Raw genomic sequence first — 23,516 nt, forward strand, 5'->3', positions numbered from 1 at the left:
AAAACAACACACTGTGCTCCCACTACTTTTTTACCTACAGCATTTACGGCCATTAAATTAGTGTCCAGCGTGAGCATCTGATACCATCAGACCACATTCAGCTGACTGAATATTACATTTGAAAAACAACATTTCACATCACTTGGAATATTTTCGCAATAATTAATGGACACAGTGATGTTGTGATATAATTTTATGAAGCTTCAGAAATAATATATTTAACACAGATTTTCCTGCAACAATCCAACCATAGACAATAGTTCTAAAATCTGTCATTCTTATCATCCAGTCCATGTAAACTTGACCATGAGAGTGCAGCAGAATACGGTACAACAACTACAGTTGAGTAGATGCTGTGAGAAGACATACCTGGTTCTGGTCTCTGGGTCTTCATGAGTGGAGTGGCACATGGCGCTGAACTGAGAGACGAAGAAGTCATAGCGACGATGGTAGGAAGGGGTGTCCTCCTCGATGTTAGCAAACTTCACAAACTACAACAAAGAGACAAGAAGAAGGAAGTTTTAGAAAAAGGATAAATCCAAAAATAAACTGAGTGGAGGTAAAAACACCAGCAGAGGATCTGCCTACAGAGTATTTCTAATGATCAGCTTGAATTTTTATAAAGCAAGTGTAAACATAGTAGTAAACATAGATATATATGAAGGTCTCTGAAGTTTGTTTTGGTATAAATCTGGCCTCGCTACCTTGGTTGAGTCTTAATTCCAGCTGTAAGGCGTGGAGGTGGGCGCACCATGAAATGGAACATGAGGGAGGATGATTTTGGAACAAGATGTGTCAAATGTGACTTTAGTTTTCCATTTGGAACAAACTTGCAAGAATCTCGAAAATGATTGTAACGAGTAGTTTGGGTGTAAAAAGAGATCAAGGTTAATACTAGCTGGAATCGACCCAATGGCAACTGCCAGATTGTTCTGCCTATGAAGGAATGCAAGCTTGTGACAATAAATCTCAGCAAACTAAGGAATGTTTTAACTGGTAAATGTGAGACATAAATGAGGAATTTAGCCTAAAAAGCAAACATTAAGGACTGATAATGGACACTAATGTTGACCGTGAATAAAATGGCGTCTGATGACTTTTACAGTTTCAAACGTATACAATCAGCCTGTGTATCAATATTAAAAGCCCATGCCAATGCCTTGGACATTGTTTATCCCTACACAAATTCATAATTAAGCAGTCCAAGCATTTCTAAGTTAAACATAAGCAAGAAAGCTGCTTATACCACTAAGCTGAAGGCCTTTGTTTATCTTTTATATTTCCCAAGACTCCTTTTTAGTTTTGGAAATAGAATAATTTTGTTCCATTCTATAAGTACTTTAGATATTGTTTTCCACTTATCTGCATGTTCCCAAATGACCACATTTAGTTGTTAATTACAGATTTTTTTTTCCAAAAAAATAACCACATCCACTATGCCTTCCAATGCCAGTTTTGTTGAAGGGATTTACAGGCGCCACATCAAATACGTTGTAACAGCACTGCGAGTACTTTCTGGTTTTTGTAAAAGGGACAGAAAATCCAGACATCTAGCATTCAAATGAATAGGAGTAAACCTCTGAAAAATCCTTATAGCTTTGAAATATATATAATAAAAAAAAAAAAAAAACTTTTTTGTAAATAAGATATTTGGACTTTTGGACGGCGAATTGCTGCAGTTGAAGTTCCTTCCCGATAAGGTCAATGTAGCTTAAGGTAATGGGTCTTAAATTAAGGTTAACGGTGTGTTTGGAGAGCACAATGCTTGAATCATTACAAAAAAAATTCTTCAGAGGAAAAAGCAGCTTGCAAGTTTTCCATTTCACTGATTGTGTTCCCAGGGCATCGTTCTGTCTCCATTCCTCTTCACCCTTTACACCTTGGACTAGAACACAGATAGCTGCCATTGTTGGGGAATGAGCTGGAGGTCATCATGGACTTTGGAGACTGGTGTGAGAAGAGCCACCTGTGTCTTAACTCCAGTAAGACCAAAGAGATGGTGATCGACTTCAGGAGAAGACCCCCACCTGTGGAGGTCTGTGGAAACTGTGGAGAATTTCAAATACCAGGGTGTTCATTAGAGACTGACACGGGAGTGGATTTTCACTCCTGTCCCGTCCCACTCCCACAGAAAAAAAATTGTGTCCCGTCCCGATCCAGAGTAGAAATCTAAATCCTGTCCCGTCCCACTCCTGGTGAAGTTACTCCCACTCCCATCCCTCTCCCACTCAGAATGACTCCTGCTCCTGCACCACTCCCATTCTTGTTTTTTTTTTTTCTAGCGCGGGTGGAAAAACTCAGAGCGGAAGCACTGTTGGTTTTTGGGTCGTGTAGTTTTTTTTCACTCGCATTATAGTGTAGGCTTCAAGGAAAAAAACTACAAAATGGCGGCGGCGCGCCAGTGCTGGATTTTTTTTACTTTCTATTTAATTTTATTTTTTGGCATCGATCCTAGTTTTTCTTTTTTTTGTTATTATTGGTTTGCTCCCACTCCCGTCTGCTCCCCTTAATGTTTAATCCTGTACCATCCCAATCACGTGATCGTTACTAATACTGACTCCCATCCCACGGGAATCCCACGGGAATCCCGTGACCCATGGGATTCCCGAAAAAATGTCAGTCTCTAGTGTTCATGTCAATAACAAACAAGACTGGACTCATACCACCGACGCCCTGTATAAGAAGGGCCAGAGCCGCTTCCACCTCCTGAGGAGGCTGAGGTCCTTTGGAGTGAGNTTTTTTTTACAAATTATTTAAATCTAACCCTAAGCAATTAATTTTATCCTATGCTTTAAAACTTTAGTTTACAGCACAAACAGCACAACATAAAATAACTCGGGTCCAAATAGCAAACCATGTGGAACACCAGAAGTTATTTCCAAAACATGGAATTCAGAATTATTTATCCTTTTACACAAACCTCTACTTTTCTGTTTTGTTTTTCTTGAAATAAAGTTCGGGTCAATAATATGCAACAGCCCCTACTCCATGTTGTCAACATTTTTAAAAAGCAGCAAATCAAATATCAAAAAGTCATAAAAAAAAAAAAAAGTTGTTTTTAAAGTTTAAGTTTTCTGACCTTTAATGAGTCTTACTACCTAAATTATGTTACTCAAATTGAAAATTCATTATGTTTTAATTAATGCCTCAGAATTAAAAGTATTTCTAAGGTTTGTGTTTGGGCTCAACGATAAGAATTCAGTATTTAGCTCCCAAAGGTGATCAGGCTCTCAACGCTGCAACAGTCATTACAGAACTATGAGCACGCCTGCATACGTTTAGAATGTGTATAAATAAAGGCCTTGTTTTTATCCCTACATGCAGACTGTGCTTGCTTCTTTTATTTAAGGATTAACGTTTCTCTAAAAAGCTTGTTTGGTTTCTTTGAATGTTTTTCCACCTACCAACAGGCTTGTAAGGTTCCTCCGGCTCTAATCCTGTGGGCTCGCTTCTCTAAATAACCCTCCCTCGCCTCTGAAGATTGCTGCGTATGACTAATTATTCCAGAGTGCTGGATTCAGATTAGGACCCAGTCTATTTGGAAACCGTTTAGTAATCAGGCTATATGCAGAAGTAAATAGAGTTCAGATGAACTTGCACAAACAGACACTGGTGTTAAGTTATTAACTTGTCAGGTTAAGCCTTTTTTGGTGCAGCTTTGCCACAAGACACTGTTGATTATGCAGATATAAGGAATGAAGTCCCCAAAACAAAAAAAAGCAGCAATTTTTTGAAACAGACTTTATTTTGAAACACAAAAAGATCAAAGGAAGAGAAGGTCTGCATGTTTTTTTTTTTTTTTTGGTTTTCTTTGCCACACTGGAGATGATGGAGAGCCATGTGACAGAAGGATTTGTCTTAGGTGAGCCAGTTATTCTCACTCCCTTCATCAACACTATGCTCTTATTTCTCTGTTAGAAAGTGAAGCGAAGCACTCGTGAGGAGGTGTTACAGAGCCATGTGGTCTCAGTGGAATGGAGAGGTTATGAAATATGGATCAGCAGGAGATATATTTATATCTGCTTTATAATGGATATGTGTGGGATGCGGGGTTGGTTACTTGGTCTCTCTGGACGTGGATGTTGATGTGACAAAACAAGGAGGGTTAGGTTGTAACCAGAGGAAGACCTTTTCAACCGAGCAGCAGGTTTTCTTTGAAGAAGGATCTGAATCCTGACGGAAGATTTTAAAGCTATTCCATTGAGCCTAACTGTGAAATTCAACAACAATTTGGCTTAATGAACCCCAACCTGCTCTATTCTTCAGATTTGGGGAAATTGAGTAGATTGAGCAATTCCTCCCACAGCAATTTTTGACTCAGACAAATAAATGAGTCTTTTTTGAACTCTTACACTATCTTGAGCTAGAAGTGATGAATTCAGCTTCATAATGCCAAAGGGTCTCCCTCTGTGTACCTGTGGATCTCTGAGTCATGGCTGTTTTGGTGCTATAAGCAGCGCTGCATCTCACTGTGAATCCAATAAATGACCACAGATATGTGCCCTGCATTGTGATGCCCTGAAGCAGGTGACAGATGCAGGTCTCACACAGACTGTCTGCTGCAGCCCCAGTCATAATTTTTCCCTCAGTTATCCATCATCCTAATGTTTTAACTGAACCTGGATCCAGTAAATCAAAAGCTTAGCCTTGGTTAATCCTGTGATTGGATGGTTTGGTTTTCTTTGTATTTAACTAGTCAAAGGTTAACATAGTGTAAACATTAAAAAAATTCAGTTTGATCAAAGCAGACTAGCCAACTAGATGTGCCATCCTCTGACCTTCTGTTTAAACCTTTTCAAAGGATGCAGGAAACATTTATGGTTTCAGATGAGCTTCATTAGGACCAAACCCTGAAATATATTCACTACAGATGATCTACGGAGAGTTAAGGCACTAGAATTCAAAACAAAAGCACAGATTGGTGGTTGAAAGATAAATATACAGATGGTGAATATACTATAATAAGGTTACGTATTTTTTTTATCCACCAACTTGAGCGTGCAGCTACTGTCTGAGCAAACAGTGAGCAGCTTTTAAACTCTCCCTAGCTCAAAACGTATCTGGAGCGACTTTGACAATCTCTATCTCCATCTCTAAGCTCACGACTTGTTTAACTATATTTAAATAAATCACCCCGACCGGTCAATCAAAGACAGGCCTTTTTTTAAAATCCAATTAAAGTAATCTCTATAAATACACAAAAATAAAATAAAACAACACACTGTGCTCCCACTACTTTTTTACCTACAGCATTTACGGCCATTAAATTAGTGTCCAGCGTGAGCATCTGATACCATCAGACCACATTCAGCTGACTGAATATTACATTTGAAAAACAACATTTCACATCACTTGGAATATTTTCGCAATAATTAATGGACACAGTGATGTTGTGATATAATTTTATGAAGCTTCAGAAATAATATATTTAACACAGATTTTCCTGCAACAATCCAACCATAGACAATAGTTCTAAAATCTGTCATTCTTATCATCCAGTCCATGTAAACTTGACCATGAGAGTGCAGCAGAATACGGTACAACAACTACAGTTGAGTAGATGCTGTGAGAAGACATACCTGGTTCTGGTCTCTGGGTCTTCATGAGTGGAGTGGCACATGGCGCTGAACTGAGAGACGAAGAAGTCATAGCGACGATGGTAGGAAGGGGTGTCCTCCTCGATGTTAGCAAACTTCACAAACTACAACAAAGAGACAAGAAGAAGGAAGTTTTAGAAAAAGGATAAATCCAAAAATAAACTGAGTGGAGGTAAAAACACCAGCAGAGGATCTGCCTACAGAGTATTTCTAATGATCAGCTTGAATTTTTATAAAGCAAGTGTAAACATAGTAGTAAACATAGATATATATGAAGGTCTCTGAAGTTTGTTTTGGTATAAATCTGGCCTCGCTACCTTGGTTGAGTCTTAATTCCAGCTGTAAGGCGTGGAGGTGGGCGCACCATGAAATGGAACATGAAGGAGGATGATTTTGGAACAAGATGTGTCAAATGTGACTTTAGTTTTCCGTTTGGAACAAACTTGCAAGAATCTCGAAAATGATTGTAACGAGTAGTTTGGGTGTAAAAAGAGATCAAGGTTAATACTACCTGGAATCGACCCAGTGGCAACTGCCAGATTGTTCTGCCTATGAAGGAATGCAAGCTTGTGACAATAAATCTCAGCAAACTAAGGAATGTTTTAACTGGTAAACGTAGACTGGTAGACATAAATGAGGAATTTAGCCTAAAAAGCAAACATTAAGGACTGATAATGGACACAGTAATGTTGACGGTGAATAAAATGGCGTCTGATGACTTTTACAGTTTCAAACGTATACAATCAGCCTGTGTATCAATATTAAAAGCCCATGCCAATGCCTTGGACATTGTTTATCCCTACACAAATTCATAATTAAGCAGTCCAAGCATTTCTAAGTTAAACATAAGCAAGAAAGCTGCTTATACCACTAAGCTGAAGGCCTTTGTTTATCTTTTATATTTCCCAAGACTCCTTTTTAGTTTTGGAAATAGAATAATTTTGTTCCATTCTATAAGTACTTTAGATATTGTTTTCCACTTATCTGCATGTTCCCAAATGACCACATTTAGTTGTTAATTACAGATTTTTTTTTCCAAAAAAATAACCACATCCACTATGCCTTCCAATGCCAGTTTTGTTGAAGGGATTTACAGGCGCCACATCAAATACGTTGTAACAGCACTGCGAGTACTTTCTGGTTTTTGTAAAAGGGACAGAAAATCCAGACATCTAGCATTCAAATGAATAGGAGTAAACCTCTGAAAAATCCTTATAGCTTTGAAATATATATAATAAAAAAAAAAAAAAAACTTTTTTGTAAATAAGATATTTGGACTTTTGGACGGCGAATTGCTGCAGTTGAAGTTCCTTCCCGATAAGGTCAATGTAGCTTAAGGTAATGGGTCTTAAATTAAGGTTAACGGTGTGTTTGGAGAGCACAATGCTTGAATCATTACAAAAAAAATTCTTCAGAGGAAAAAGCAGCTTGCAAGTTTTCCATTTCACTGATTGTGTTCCCAGGGCATCGTTCTGTCTCCATTCCTCTTCACCCTTTACACCTTGGACTAGAACACAGATAGCTGCCATTGTTGGGGAATGAGCTGGAGGTCATCATGGACTTTGGAGACTGGTGTGAGAAGAGCCACCTGTGTCTTAACTCCAGTAAGACCAAAGAGATGGTGATCGACTTCAGGAGAAGACCCCCACCTGTGGAGGTCTGTGGAAACTGTGGAGAATTTCAAATACCAGGGTGTTCATTAGAGACTGACACGGGAGTGGATTTTCACTCCTGTCCCGTCCCACTCCCACAGAAAAAAAATTGTGTCCCGTCCCGATCCAGAGTAGAAATCTAAATCCTGTCCCGTCCCACTCCTGGTGAAGTTACTCCCACTCCCATCCCTCTCCCACTCAGAATGACTCCTGCTCCTGCACCACTCCCATTCTTGTTTTTTTTTTTTCTAGCGCGGGTGGAAAAACTCAGAGCGGAAGCACTGTTGGTTTTTGGGTCGTGTAGTTTTTTTTCACTCGCATTATAGTGTAGGCTTCAAGGAAAAAAACTACAAAATGGCGGCGGCGCGCCAGTGCTGGATTTTTTTTACTTTCTATTTAATTTTATTTTTTGGCATCGATCCTAGTTTTTCTTTTTTTTGTTATTATTGGTTTGCTCCCACTCCCGTCTGCTCCCCTTAATGTTTAATCCTGTACCATCCCAATCACGTGATCGTTACTAATACTGACTCCCATCCCACGGGAATCCCACGGGAATCCCGTGACCCATGGGATTCCCGAAAAAATGTCAGTCTCTAGTGTTCATGTCAATAACAAACTAGACTGGACTCATACCACCGACGCCCTGTATAAGAAGGGCCAGAGCCGCTTCCACCTCCTGAGGAGGCTGAGGTCCTTTGGAGTGAGTGGGCCCTTGCTTAAAACCTTCTATGACTCTGTGGTGGCACCAGCCCTCCTCTAAGCTGTTGTCTGCTGGGTTCCTAGCAGCACAGAGCGGGAGCAAATGAGACTGAACAAACTGGTAAGAAAGGCCTGTTCTATTCTAGGCTGCATTCTGGACTTAGTGGAGGAAGTGGCTGAGAGGAAGGATGTAAGTCCAAGCTTACATCCATCATGGACAAGACCGTCCACCCTCTGCACCAGACTGTGGAGAAGCTGAGCAGCACCTTTAGAAAAAGACTTTTACACCCCGTTTGTAAAAAGGAGCGGTACAATGCCGATGCAACAAGTAGATTTCTCCACTGTGAGATCAATATAGCCAATGAATCAATAAAAAAAAATATTTGTTTACCTTTTATGTTTTTAGCTGTAATCGTTTGCTATTGTTTTTTATTGTTAACTGCTCTGTTAACCAGAGGCCTTTTTTTAATCCACAAAAAATGATTCTTTCCTTTCCAGAAGCCACCCCTTTCTCTCACCCTTTTAATGATGATCACCAGCGACTCTTGTAGCCTGAAGGTCTGTGAAAGTTGGCCTTCAGCTCCTCTTACACTAATCTTCGGACTATTCCTTGGAGTAAACATTAATGATTCTTTGGGTCTCCACATATCATCAAAGCTTCAAATTGTTATGATCCTTATTTAAACTGAAGAGAAAATGACGAGCTCTTTTGGTTGTAGAGGCTAAATGCTTATTATTATTATTATTATAATAAAGGAGGGTGCAGAATGCAAATAACAACAAAAAAATGTCAGACTTGGAGCTTCACAGATGCCTCGTGGCAGAGCAATGAAGCAATGCGAGAGTGGCTAGAACAAACGGCTCTATTTGTTTTACTTCCCTTGGGTGAAAGTGAAAAAGCTTGCTCTGAAATGAGGATCCATTAACCCATCGAGTGAAATGGGACGTTTTTAACTTTATTATGCTCACTAATTGTTAAAGCATTAAATTGTTAAAGTCAAAGGCAGAAAGGCCGAGTGTTATTAGCCTATGATATTCCTATTAACAGGTTTATTCCATGTTCAGGTTCGGCTGCCTACAACAGAAAGTAGGAGATTCTGAGTTTTAGTCCTGGGATTGGAGCAAAAAAATATATAAATCAAAATGATGATAATTGAAAGAAACAATGAACAGATGAGATGCAGAAAACTGGAAGTAATTATCTGAGGCTTCTAGTATCCAGCTGGGGTATTCAGGTTGCTCTCTGAGATTAATGAAGATTCTATTTGTGATAAACATGGAAATATTTGAGGAAAAGCTTAATTGCCAATTATGGTGGATTTTAAAACTGAGTCTCTTGACATTTTCAATCAAATTCAAAATTATCTCTGCAGTAAATCTGTTTTTTAAATCCATGACACCCACCATCAAAGCCGCTACTCCCTACTTGAACATTTTGAATTTGTTATAATAAGGCTTTTTCAAAATAATACAAAAATGTTTTATGCTTTTTCCTCCCATCAGGACTTAAAACACCCTGCTGAAAAATGCATCTGCTGTGTGGCTGACAATAAAAACCTGGATTCAAAAACCTGTTGGCTTTAACTTAGGCCTGGTTATTGGGTCAGGGGAGGGGGACATGAGACAGGTCACTTGTCCATCACATAGGACAAGCAATCTTCAACTCCAGTCCTTGAATATCAGGGTCTTGCATCTCTGCTTCAACACGCCCGAGTCAAATAATAAGGTCATTAGCAGGATTCTGGATCGTGAGGACATAATTCCATCATTTGATTCAGGCCTGTTGGCCAATTCTATAAGTTCCAGGAGACCGGAATTATCAATCATGTTTGGACTGTAGTAGAAAGCCGTCATGTTTTGGGAAAATCTAAGCATACATTAACAGAAGCTGCAAATACCATGCAGAAAGACCCGGGCCAGGATTTAAATAAAATACCTTGTTTCTGCTAAGTAACCAGACTCTGAGCTACTGGCACCCTTTGTAAGGAATTCAGAACTGGGCTAATATGCTCTACTTTCTTAGTTCTAGTGAGAACACAGGCAGCAGCATTTTGGATCAGCTGCAGCTGTCTGATGGACTTTTTTGGCAAACCTGTGAAGAAACTGTTGCAGTGATCGATTCTACTACAGATAAATGCACAAATTATTTTTTCTAGATCCTGCTTGGACATTAGTCCTTGAATCCTGGGGGTGTTCTTGAGGTGATAAAAGGCTGACTTAGTAACTGCCTTTATGTGCCTCTGAAGGTTCAGGTCTGAATCCATCATGACACCAAGATTTCAGTCATAATCAGTGTTTTCTAGCTGTAGTAGCTAAAGCTATCAGACAACTATGGATCTATCCTCATTTGGTCTGAAGGTTATTACCTCAGTTTGATTTTTATTAATTTCAAAGAAAATTATGACGCATCCACATATTAATCGGTTCAGTCACTTGGTGACATTGTGATATAAAGCTGTGTGTTGTCTGCATAGTTACGATAACTTTTCTTGTAGTCTTCTATAATTGAAGCTAATTGGAGCATGCAGATGTTGAATAAGAGGGGCCCCAGAATGGAGCCTTGAGGAATCCCGCATGTGATTTTTGTGGTCTCTGATTTAAAGTTGCCTCCTGACACATAGAAATCCCTGTCCTTCAGGTAGGATTTAAACCAGTCCAGTGCTGTAGCAAAAAAGGCCGACCCAGTTCTAAAGAAGCAATAAGGATCGGCCTGCTCCTCCCCTTCACATCCACATGCCTGTGTGAATGTGGTGTTTCTGCATAAAAAATGATCAGAGCACTAAAGGGAGACATGGACAACTAGCTTAAGGGCATATCAGCAGATATGAAGTTATAAAAATGAATGGTCCTGCAACAGGATATTCACATATCTATAAAGAAAACAGGTTAAAATATGACAGACATGATAGTAGTAATAACATGCTGCTTATCCGTATATGCTATTAAAAGGCGCTGTTATCTGGCAGATAAATTAAATACTGAGCCAAAGTTTTAAAAATAATGTTTCCAGCTCCTCAGATCGCAATTACAGCTCATATTCCTCACATTTGTACAAACAGAAAAATAGCAAAAGCTCAGTGTCGCATCCAGACCTTTTAATTATTGATAACACGTCTCTACTGCTGCATGTAGGACATGAATGAAAGTGAGAGCGCAGTTATATCTGATAATGATGCAGGACAGGATCGGGTTTTCTACACAAGTGCTGCTGGGTCATGAGAACAGCAGTTATACTGACGGAAGGAGAGGGCTGTTATCTCTCATTATACTGGTTCAAGTTGGAATTTAAAAAAACTCATTAAAAATTAACTGTAGAAAAAAAAAAACATTAAATCTGTGGAATGCATTGAATCTTCTATTAAGTAAAGAAATGTACTTTCATGCAGTTATTACTGCATGACTAAAGTATTTATATTTACTTATAAAGGGTGGGGAGGGGAAGATCATTGTTCTGCAAAGCAATTACATCAGTCGCTCTGAGTTAATCTGTGATTATGTAGAAAGTGTGATATCATGTAGAGGAGAGTATTGCTAGAAGATTGCAGGGAGTTGAAATGAGAGTTTAAACCCAGTAAACGTGTTTTACTAAAGTAGAAATGTGCAAAATGCATTTATTTAGAAAATTATGGCAATAATAATAATGCTGGGGACATTTTTTGTTTTCCTATTAGTTCTTTGAAGTGTGCTTATTCTCCCACATTTTGGGACTAGCCTGCTGGGTCTACATGAGTAAACTAATCATTCTAGGAAAGTAACCTGCAATAAGTAACTTGCAGGTTCTGTGAAGGCAACCAACACATTTCTAAGTTTCAGGAAATAAAGTTTTCGACAAATACATGGCAAAATCTGAGAAAGTTTGAACAAAAATTGACACAAATTGCTTTTAATTTCTTAATTCAAGTAGCAGCCACTGATCTACACCAAGTATCCAAATAAAAACCCTACACTTTTTAGGACTTTATTATGTTTAAGCAGTTATTCTCACCTGGTTTGAATGGGTAATATGCTATTTTTGTTTAAATGATTATTTTTGACACCATTAATGTTACCGTCTCTGAATTGGTGTACAAGAAAGCTGAAACACCAGGAAGAAACAAAGATCTGTTCTAGCAGAAGCTGACCCTTCTCTGGCCATCTGTGAACCCAGTGTTTACGAGGGAAATCACTATAGGAGGAGGAAACAAATGGAATTCAATAAAGAGGAAACTGGAAAAACTCAGCTTTTGCATCAAACCAGAAGTTTATTCTCCATTAACTGAATGTGTGGCACGCCTGGAAGGTCCAGCCCATAAAAACCCTACATTTGAGCCTCACTGGAATAACGAATCATTGCCTTTGAAGGGGGATGCAGTAATGTCAGCAACAATACAATTTAAACCTAAGTGAAAAGACTGGACGTAAGCTGGTAGGAGTAAAGCAAAGATAGATGAACATGATGGTTCTGCTGCCTGTGAAGTTTACCACCTCCTCCCACTACGGCTCTCTCTCCTCTCCAAGGTTACCTTCTTATCTTTGTGCTTAAACACCAAACAGATTTGGTACGCAGCTTGAAACATAAGAGTATTTCTACTAAACTATGAAAACATTCCCTTCACTGAAACAGATAAAACAAAGGCATCACATTAGAAATGGAGTCCAGCTAAATGCTGAGCTCAATAAAAAAAAAAATGCAGACATCTTCTTTTATGATAATGTAGGAAAGTGAGCAAAAGGATACTTCAGCTAAAACTAAAACAAGACAGTTTTATAAAAATGACAGAAACTTCTAGGTGAAAGTAGACAGAAACAATTGTGTGAGATCTGTAGCATCATCTGGCTCAACAGGTCTTCTTTTTATAACTTTCAGCTTGCAGAATGAGCGGCATTCCTTATTAAAGGAAGGTGCGTTTTTTCTGGTATGGTCAATTTTAGAGCCCTTCTCTGTTTTTTTCCTCCATTGTTTTGCTATGGTGCTTGGTCACCTTCCACTGTATTTGGTCGCTGTAAGCAGACGCTGTAGAAACTATTAGGCAGATGTTGTTCTGAAGAATCTTTAACTGATTAAACGAATGATGATCCAGCTGAAGAAACAGCAGTTCTTTGCTTTACCCAGGGAAACCTACAACGAACAGATCTACTATAAAGGATGATTTACCCGACATGGTTTTATGTCCCCCCCATCTGTTCTCCTCTGTCAGAGTCCAAATACCACACATAAATAATGCAAAGGCATCTGAACCCGCAGCTCAGATGCAGCGCTAACAATAGCAAGGATACAGGCTCGGACAGGAGGAAGAACAGATAGAAATGCTTTTATTTCCCCTTCAGCAGACTTGGGAGGAGAGCAATCGGTGCTAGGATCTGGTGGGAGCTTTAAGAAGCTGATCATGTTATTACTGGTTACTGAGTATGTGTTACAGGCCATTTTCAGTGCCAGAGTGAGAGCCATATTAGATGTTTAACCTCCACTAGCAGCCTCAGGGCTAATGCTAACTGACATATTGAGCCTATTTGGTAAAAATAAGGTAATAAGTGCTAAATTAAGGGTTAACTTTGTAGATTATGGGCTCATATTTTCTGGGTTTTACTCCAGAGCCAATAACTGGAGCGACAACAGCCAGTTTCTCACCAACACAAGAAGGGAAAGGGCCTTAAACATTCAGGAGATTTTATTAGCTGCTTAAAAACATTCAGTTAGATATGAAAGTAGAAGCCCTCAGGAAGGAGGGGTGAAAGTTGTTCATTATAAAGACTGCATCAACATCTTTAGCAGACCAAGGGTTGTTCTAAAACGGGAGGGAGGGGTGGGGGAGTTCAGTCTAGTCCTAGAGAGCTAATATTCTACATACATCATTTCTCCAAAACACTCAAATCAGCTCTAAGAACTGGACTGTCCCAAGAATAAAACAAAATCCTTTAGATCTGCTTCATCAAAGTTTAGGAGAACGGTTCTTAAACTCCGTCCTAAGGGTCAAACAGTCCAGTACACCTGATTCAAATGATTATATTACCCCTTAGACAGATACCCTGCATAGCAGAAACCTGTTTTTATTCACTGGATTGCTGAAGGAACAAAAAAAACATTCTGAATATCTGACTGCATGATCATTACTCTCCAACACATGATATATAGACTTCACATACTTCATATTGACTATACAATTTGATGTGCATATTTATTTACCATAAATTAAAGTAATCTACAGATGCTATGAGACAGCAAGTGTGTGTCAAAGTGGTGCATTTATCTTTATTCAAAAAGCTTTAAGCCCCTCCTGAAAATGACAAAATCATCAATGTAGCGCGCATATTTTCTACATTCCAATGGGTCTAACTAGGGAGTACCACTGTGTTGGCTGGTGACTTTACTCCACCCTGTACTACCGACGGCCTATCAGCAATCCAGTGAATGAACAGAGATCAGTGGTTTATTTCCCATTGGTTTAGATCAGATGTTTGACAGCAGAGAAACACCAAACACATGGAGGATATCTGGTCCCTAAGGAGCAAGGCTGTAAAAAACTGCTCCGGAGCCAACGGTTGTGTAAATCTATGACAAGATGGAAACACATCAGCAATGAGCTCAGACAATCAGCTGGTGCTGCCCTTCAAACCTTGTTGACTCAGAAGGACATTTCCAAACTACCTAAATTCCTTTCAGAAAGTACACAGGAAAACATTCAGTGAAGCTGCCAAAGAATCTCAGCTTTAAGCTCTTCCAGACTCGAGCTTTACTGTCTCCCTGACAGATTTTATGACATCAGGAAACATTCCTCCCAAGTTTGTTTTATCAGCCAAGCCAAAATTTTCTATTCATCTGGACGGAATTAGATGAGTTAGAGAAATCTGAACCCAATCATTTCTAATAAAGCAAACAATTTAAAACAGGTTGCAGAAAACAGCAGACTGAGAGGTTGGTGTTTTATGCAAGCCAAACAGTTCAAGATCCTTCACTGAGTTTCAATTAGAGAGTACAAATAGTAAAAAAGGTAAATGATAAAACATCAGCTTGGAATTTTAAATTTTAGATTAGTTTGTTTATCAGCTCAGAACACAAAACCCTAAAAGGTTAAAACAATAAAGTGAGGTATGTGAAGGAAAATTAAAGATACATCAATGTTAAAACCACTTTAGTTGATAGAAAATAAATGGCCTTAATCTTTTAAACTTTAAAACAATAATGTAAGACGGAAAAAAATGCTTTTTTCCACCATGCTGAATATTGGTCCATTCTTTTCCAAGCTTGTAAAATAATAAAATTCATCTCTATAATTTACCAAAGCTCCATCCAGTATCTCAGTTTTGTTTTTATGTTTAGAAAGTTTTCCTGGACCAAACTGTAGCAGGTTACTGCAGGCCAAGCAGAATAAGAAAACATTGAAAGCTGTTTGATATAAAACCGCCTCTCTTCAAAAGGAAGACCCCAAAGCTGGACTCTGTGTCACAAACTCCCCCATTTCTTTTACACTAAAGAGTATTGTGATGGACTGACCTTGATGTATCATATAAATAAATGTGCAGTTCGGCCCTGTACTGAGCTTTGTTCTTTTATAGATTATCTTAATTTGTTAAAAAATGATGTGGATCTTACCGAGTTTGTTCCCAGAACCTGCAGGTCCGGCTCTCTGGACTCCAGCAGTTTGGCCACCATGTGTAGGAAACTCTCCACGAAGGGTTTGATGCTCTGAGAGTGACAGGCCATCAGCAGCTGGTCCAGAGCCTCCATGGCAATCACAACATTCCTGCACACAGTTCAGTCGTTAAAGCTCATTTTATGTCATTGCATAATTAGTTGGAAGCATTGAGAATGCATAAAACTAGGCTGTGATTCTAACGGACCGTAGGGCGCTGAGGTAACTGCCTGACACCTCTATGAAGGACCAAAAGGTGTGGACCAAACGGGCCTTTCTGTTCATTTCCTTTTAATCTCTCAGCGTAAATCAGTTCCTCACCCGTAGCGATGTCGCACCACATCTCTGCTCAGCCTCTCAGCCAGGTACGCTCCGATTCTGTCCAGCTTCTCTGGTGCCGAGACGGCATAGAAGGTGAGCTTCTCCATGTCGGACTTACTGAGGCCATCCTGATCAGAAGCAGAGAGCAGAGTTACACCTTTCTAAAGAAGACCGGATTGCTTTGGCAAAATAAACAAACAACTAAAATATTTTGATACTTTTAAACACTTTAACTAAAAAAGTGATTCTAAAACTTCTTCATTTGATGTCAATCACTGTTTTCAGGTCAGGTCATTGATGGAACAGATTTATAGTGAAAATACAAACCCTCACAGCAAACACCTCCCCTTCAGCAGCAATGACTTGATTGAACGCTGCACTAAAGTATTAACATTAACTCTGATTGTGATTTTAAAACCTGGCCGAGTGTTGGCCAGTCCAGCTATTTTACTGACCCACTGGCATTAGGACAGAAAGGGCAGGAGCTACTTTGAGCTGATAAGGGCTGATTCATCAGAAAAACAGACTTGTATAGTTATTTTTTTATACACTGCACGTTTGAACTTACTTTGGGATCCTCTGGGAAGATGTTGTCCACCAGTCGCTTGTATCTCGGTCTCAGCGGCCCACAGCAGCCACAGACCCCTGCAAACGCAACACAAAAACATAAATCTGAGCTCAGAAGACCCTAAACTTCTGTTCACCCCCCAATATTCTTCATTTGCAACAGCTGCTGCAGATTGAAGAACTTCATATCAGCGGAGGCTTCAAACCCTGCAGCCAAACTTGCAGAAACTCAACCGGTTTCATGACTCATGCGAACACAATAACAATCCCGACTTCCTCTGCATTCAGCAGTCGAGTGACAGGGCACCGCCGAGTGACTAACATGAATCAGTATTATGGGGTGCAGTCAGTGAGACAATACGCAGGGATGAGTCAGAGTCACGGCTCAGAGGCGAGAGGTGAGAAACCAAAGTCACAGAAGAGACCAGAGTTTGCCTGGAGACCAGAAAGACAATGCAGAACCCGATTAGAACCTCTAGATCCATCTGTATTTACAGACCATTTGATCCATTTCTAATCATGTTTACATCTATAGATTAAAAATATTATGGATAGATTAAATGGCTAAAGATAACTAAAAAAATGATCTTTACTAAAAAAAAATGAGAGCTTATTGTAAATAAATGAATGCTTTAAAGCTTCTTTATTTTCATCTGAAAAGACAAAAAAAACAACAACAAGGAAACTATGTTCAGTCATTATGAGAATGTTATCATTTTCTTTTAAGTCTCAAAGGATCTTAGGCTGGAGGATCATTTCTCAAACGTTCAGCTGCCTCATTTAAGAAAAAATCATTTTTGGCCCAAAATCCCTTTAATGGAAATCAAAGATCCAAACACTCTAAAACCCCCTTGTTACAGAAATAAATCCGCTTTGCGTAAAGATCCCTCTCGTCTGTCAGTTAGAACAGCGGAACAGACTTCATCCACCGACACAAAGCATGTTTTACACGTTGAGGCTGTGAACCAGGTGAGTCAGGGTGCCTCCTCAGTTTAAGGTCAACAATGACTCGACGAGGTGGAGCTCAGCTCAGGATGAATCGATTAAACCTCAGACGGCTGCTGTGGACCTGAAATCACATTCTGAATACTAAACAGCTGGGAGGTGTTGAAAACGGGAATAAAGTGCTGTTCTTCTGCCACACACCAACCTTTCAATAGATCTGTGAGGGAGGAGACCTGCACGCTCTATCCCTCCATTGCTATGTGTGCAACCAGATTCAGAACCAGAAGAAGTTACAGTAAAGAATACCTAAAATGTCTGAGGAGCACCAAGACTTTTGGCCTCCACCAGTGAAGAGCCTGCTCCGCATAGCAGCAGGAGGGTGTTAAGCTCTAAAGGTGGGGTCTTCTCTGAAGAGGCAACAAGACCAGTCCCGCCACCAAGGGCAGGCATTGGTGTGCTGTGCCTGCCCAGGACTGGAAAGTCTTTTATTAGTCTGGTTTTTTTTACTCAAGAGAGGCCACCTTTCTATCATTCCTATCTCTGATCTGACAATCCCACATTTCAACCAATTCAAACCAAAACCAAAGGTTACTCTAGGCAACTACTGTACAGACTGAAAGTTTGGACGCACCTTCTCACTCAAAGAGCTTTTTTTATTTCCATGTCTATAGAAATTGTAGATTTACACTGAAGGCATCAAAACTGCTTTGATAAATGCAAACTAGTAATCAAAGCAAAAGGTGGCTACTTTGAAGAACCTAGAATATAAAACATATTTTCGGTGGTTTCACACTTTTTGGTGAAGTATATAATTCCACATGTTGTAATTCATAGTTTTGATGCCTTCAGTGTGAATCTACAATTTTCTACAAAAAAGAGAAGCATTATCTCCTGGTCAGACCCTGTAATTCAGTTAAAGGGTGGAATTAGAGTTAAAAAAATATGCAAGAGCGGGTCACTCCAGTGGCTGGAAGTGGGAGGGAAATTGGCTGCCATTTGGCTGGGAAGGGCTATTTTGAATGGCTGCTACTGTAACTGTTGTTGTCTGCAGCTCATTGGTGCACAAACTGGTTTTAGAATGGATAACGTCCAACAAGCTTCTGGAATATCCTCCGCAGAGCTCTGGCCAAGAGTCAACCATCCAGTAGATGATTTGAGTTAATGTTGAAATATCTGGACATCCTTATTTTTTCCATCAAGATCATGTAATTGACCAGAACCAGATGCACTAAACAGTAAGATGCTTCCATCAGCATGCTTGACAGTTAGTACAGTGTTCCTAAGATTAAAATCCAAAACTATACAACCTTTCTCTTGTTGAGGTCAATCTGCCAAAGCTAACCATCTTGTCCATCTCTAGAAGGTACTGATCTTGTCTTTGTGAGAAGTAGGATGCTTTTAGTGCAGCCTAGAAGTTTCAGTTTTGGTCCTGAGGGTTTTTAATTTGTCATCATCCTGTAAGGCCATGCTGATGTAAAACTTGCTTTGCAGTAGTACTGGTGTCCCAGCAGTATGCCTTTATGGAAGTCAGAGCCAAAAGTGCATTGGTTAGGAAGCTGACCAAAGAACTTTTGGCCAGAGGAACAGTTAGGGTCTAATGATTGAAATGACTGGAGCCTATCCCAGCAGTCAATGGGGGAGAGGCAGGGTACACCCTGGACATCCCCTCAGTCCATTGCAGGGCCACACAGATACACGCCAAAACGAACAACCATGCACACAAGAAGCCTTTCCTACCATTCGCTGGAGCTAGGACAAAAGCAAAAGGTGTCAAGCTCTCAGACCATCTGAAACAACAATTTCGTCTAGCAAATAAGAGCAAGGGAATTTCAAGCATACCTTGTAGTGGTTTCTTATGGCACCAGTTGCTTTTTACGTTTTCACTGGCTAAAACCAAACTTTGGTAGGCAGGCATTCTAAGCTAAGAAAGTTTTGCTGAATGTTCATTTTTGTTCCATGAATGGATTCCATGGGAGCAGGCCCTGACTGATAATGCATATAGCTAAAATGAGCATGCAACACACTGTCAACTGGGATTGCCAGGTTAGTAAGGCATTAAAACATTGTGCAATTTGCTTAACTAAAATAAAGATAGTTCAAGTTTGCTTTAGTTTTTATATATGTTGTGTTATTCCTGTATCAAAACCAGGACCAAAAGGATATTTCGCTTGATTTGTGCGCAAGTAACTCCGCACTCTAAGCTTTAGCCCTTCCCCATGCTGTGAAATCGACTGGATTGGGCACATCTAAGGCTGCCCTTCCAGGAAGAACCTACCTCAGTGCACATGCACTGCAAATTGCCCACTTTTTCCCCCATCAGGCAGACATGATGAGAGTCAGAGAGCAATGATTCGGGCTAAAAATTAGAGTGGCTCTTTTAGGGGCCAATCTGCATCAGTGTTTGGGTCTTTCAAGCTCTCTGACTTTGTTCAGCCTTGGGAAGTGGCACGACACATTGAGAACTTCATGAAAATGGCAGCACACAAACAGGAAAAGACAGCTTTACTTTGAAGGCTAGTGTTTTTCTTCCAGGTTAGAAAAAACAAATATCTTTAAAAAACCCATTGTGCTAGAAGCATTATTTTATCATGTATATATGCCTATAAATAACTTTGAAATGCTCTATTCTTACTTTTAAAAGAACGGAATAGTCGTCAAAAGCCAAACAGCGTTCATCCCCACAGTGACTATCCATGAAAGACTTCAAACTCTCGTTTTAACTGGAAGGTAAAACAAAGCATGTTTGAATTCGGTGACTATTCAGATGTTTGTTTTTAAGGAGGAGTTGCTGAAGGAAATGAATTACAGCAGATTCATTCATTCTGGCTGGGAGCATCATGCCCTCAGTACTGTAATAGAGGCAATGCATCAGTTTTAGTGTCTGGTGATGAATCTGCAGAGGGGGCGACATAATCACGGCACACAGCAGGGCTGGGATGCAGAGGTCTGCGTAGACCAAGACTGATGAATTACAGCGAGGTGCGACTAACTCAGCTGGGTGAGGAGGGGCAATTACAGCTGATCAGATCCATCATCCTGCTGCATCCCGACAACAAACACATCAATACAAACCTGATGCATTTACAATGACCACCTGTTGTCACAGAACCCAGTGGTAAAATGCATCAAAATTCAACATGAAGTAACTTATTTGCATGTTCTTGCAAAAATTACTTAATGTGGAGAGATTTCATAAATCACAACTGCGACTGGCTTTTGAAGTGAAGAGGTCAACAACGTAATCTTATTCATTATTGATTCCAATAGAGATCAAGATCATCAAGCACAAGCTGTGAATAAATAATCACACCAAAGTGGAAAAACTCTGGAGCTGACACCAAACAAACAAAACAAGTCTGAAGGTAGGAATTCTTTTGTTTTTCCAAATTTGTAAAAACCATCAAGTTGCCCATTGGCTAATAGATTTCTTACCTTTAATGCTAAGTATGAATCTGAAAGAAACTATAATCCTATTGAATAGTTAGGTCTCTAAGACTTAAAATTATAAAGGTAAAAAAAATTATTTTCAACATTTATTTTTCAGTTTAATGCTTTACTTTATGGAGAGATACAAATGTATAATGCTTCCAGAGATTTTTACCTTTGCTGTGGTCCATCACACTTTGTGTGCATCTGACTGTTAAATAGAGTTTTTAATACAAGTCTGAATCTACCACGCATTACGGCTTTGGTGAACAGGGTTTACTGAAGCCAAAAGCTGACTGAAATCTCTCCAAACACGTTCAAAACCAACCAGATTTTATCACAGATTAAGTTTAACCCTAAGAGCTTCAGTTACTTGAAGAAAATCTTCCTCATCTATGCATTCTGTGGAAGACCAATGGCCACCTTTTTTCATCGACAAGATTGTTTTATGAGTCAAGCACTCAATTTGGCATTATATGCTAGATCACAAACTACAGAAAGGTCCTCGAATAAGTGTTTGGGATAACCAGTAATGTCAAGGTCTGGAAACTGGACCATTCCTAAAAAAAGACTTCAATATTCTTAAGCATCCACATTGGGTCTCCGTCTGGTTTCCTCACATAACTTAATTCCTAGAGAGACCATCCAAGAACCATGGAAACGGCAACAGATCCTTGAAATACCAGTGAAACACAGAGTACAACATTTTAGCTCTATTTGCAGAATGACTGTAGATCGACTGTGCACAGCCTCCCATAGGGGCAACAACTTTGGTACTGTAGGATCTAACATGATGGAGTAACAATAAAATCAAACAAGCAGAGGGACGAGCTATGGACAGATGTTCAGTGGAGACAAGCGTTGTGAACTCTGTCCTACATGCTTGGAAAGATGACCTTCTCGTCCTCTATCCAGTCGCCAGCGAATGACCCAAGAGGTGCTACACATGACTGAATAATGGAGTGAACAAGCCTTAAACGCAGGTATTTTAATTTTTGTACCAAGAACTAAAGATTTGCTGTCAGTTTGGAGTTTGGCAATGATTTGTTAGCCAACAACACAGTTCCAACAGTTTAGTTATGGTCAAAAGCTTAATTTGGTGTATTGGTACTTTTGCTATTGGTATAGAAGGCAGAAAATATATTTTATAAATTAAAGAATACATTTTTTATTAAAATTTTTTGAAATATTTATGCATTTACGAAAGCACTGACCAAGGAGGTGATTTTATCTTTATCTGAAACCTCAACATTGGAGCCTCAAACTTCATTTCTCAATGACAGGTGCAATACCCCTCTAAAAAAAGCAAGATGCAGGACTAAGAAGCAGAGAAGCTGAGACATATCTGGAAAGTTGCTTGACACATTCCCTCATGTATTGGAGTTTGAAACCCCAACATATCAAACGATAGTTCTTTAAAGGTTTGGCCTACCAGAGCAAGCGACGCCTCTTCTGTTTGTGGCTCGGTTGTAGTTAAAGGCTCCATCAGCCTCTGTTTGAGGCACCTGGCGGTATCTCCTCAGAAAACCACAAAGAGATGGCATGAGTGAAACTGGTTTTTATTCCAGCTGTTGGTCCTTGGTAGGATAATCTCTAAAGATAAAAAAGTGATTCTTCTGAAAGTTATCCACCCAAAGATCTTCAGAAGGTTGTCACATTTAGAAATTTGTAGATCGTGTTTGTACCTCACTGTCACTGGCTATCCAACAATGTACATCTGCGCCACACCTTTTTGGATTCTCTCTGCCACTTGTCTAACTTTACATAGGTGATTGGCAGCAAGTTAAACCAATGAGCATCATCCTTGGTAGGCGTGTCTACAATCACCTGGAATTACCTCACTTTGTGAGAGCCAAGTTGAGACTCTGCTTGGTCTGATGTTGGCCTGACCACAGAGTCTCAGGTTACCAGGCTCTGTGTACACAGGAAAATGTGATCCAACACAGAGGTAAACGGACATCCTGGAACTGGAGAAGCCTTGGGAGGGCAGGTTTCCATGTAAATTGAATGCAAATATAGCTAAATGTTGCAGATATGCATTCACATCAGATAGCTTTGCAACATTTAATTGTTTCAAAACTGAGTTGTATAATGATGAGCCACATTAGGATTAGTTCTATCAACGCTTCTAACAGAGCTTAATTTTCATTTCTCCAATACTGTAAGAGTAAAATCACACCAACTGATGGCCTCAATTTCAGCCTAATATTTTGAGAGCAGAAAGTTTTTTTTTTTTTAATAGCCGAGATTTTGTTTCTGGTTTCCAACACTGTTGTGAATTAATCTGGTCCAAACCAGTTTCACAAGCTTTTTACCCTCCAATTTAAGCTAATTTTAACAAATATAAAATCTTCCCAGTATAAATAAAGTGACTTAAATAATAAACTTGAAATTAAGTGGGCAGTTACAGAGACGGTAGACAAAAAATGTTGTGTTGTGGTGTAATTCTAAAGTAAACCATGTTTTGACAAGACACATTGTTGTCAAAAGACAATTATAGAGTGATATAAGACAAAAAAAACAAAAAAACAATATGGATGTTAGAGTGTTACATGACCCCTGGAAAAACCTTTTTGAGTTTTACCTATTCAAATTTCCACAAACAAATATCACGTGGGGTACCTCATGGCTCAATTCTTGAACTCCTTCAAGTTAAAATCCATTACCTCTCTGTAGCTCAACTTATGGAATATTTTTGG

General features: G+C 39.5%; 1 protein-coding gene across 2 annotated transcripts in view; it reads right to left on the bottom strand.

Moving 5' to 3' along the window:
* efr3a (EFR3 homolog A) overlaps positions 1–23,516 on the bottom strand; it is a 108,946-nt gene that overhangs the window by 59,645 nt on the left and 25,785 nt on the right. Inside the window, exons 3-6 of one of the 2 annotated variants that reach the window (XM_015378337.1) lie at positions 16,448–16,524; positions 15,880–16,007; positions 15,519–15,669; positions 5,580–5,701 (exon numbers count right to left, since the gene is read on the bottom strand). In XM_015378337.1, coding sequence (XP_015233823.1) covers positions 5,580–5,701; positions 15,519–15,669; positions 15,880–16,007; positions 16,448–16,524 — 478 coding nt within the window. Of the gene's footprint in view, positions 1–369; positions 489–5,579; positions 5,702–15,518; positions 15,670–15,879; positions 16,008–16,447; positions 16,525–23,516 lie in introns of those variants that run through there. The other variant, XM_015378336.1, reaches the window with a different exon arrangement.

Source organism: Cyprinodon variegatus, unplaced genomic scaffold (assembly GCF_000732505.1).
Source record: "Cyprinodon variegatus isolate N-32 unplaced genomic scaffold, C_variegatus-1.0 Scaffold170, whole genome shotgun sequence".
Lineage (NCBI taxonomy): Eukaryota > Metazoa > Chordata > Actinopteri > Cyprinodontiformes > Cyprinodontidae > Cyprinodon > Cyprinodon variegatus.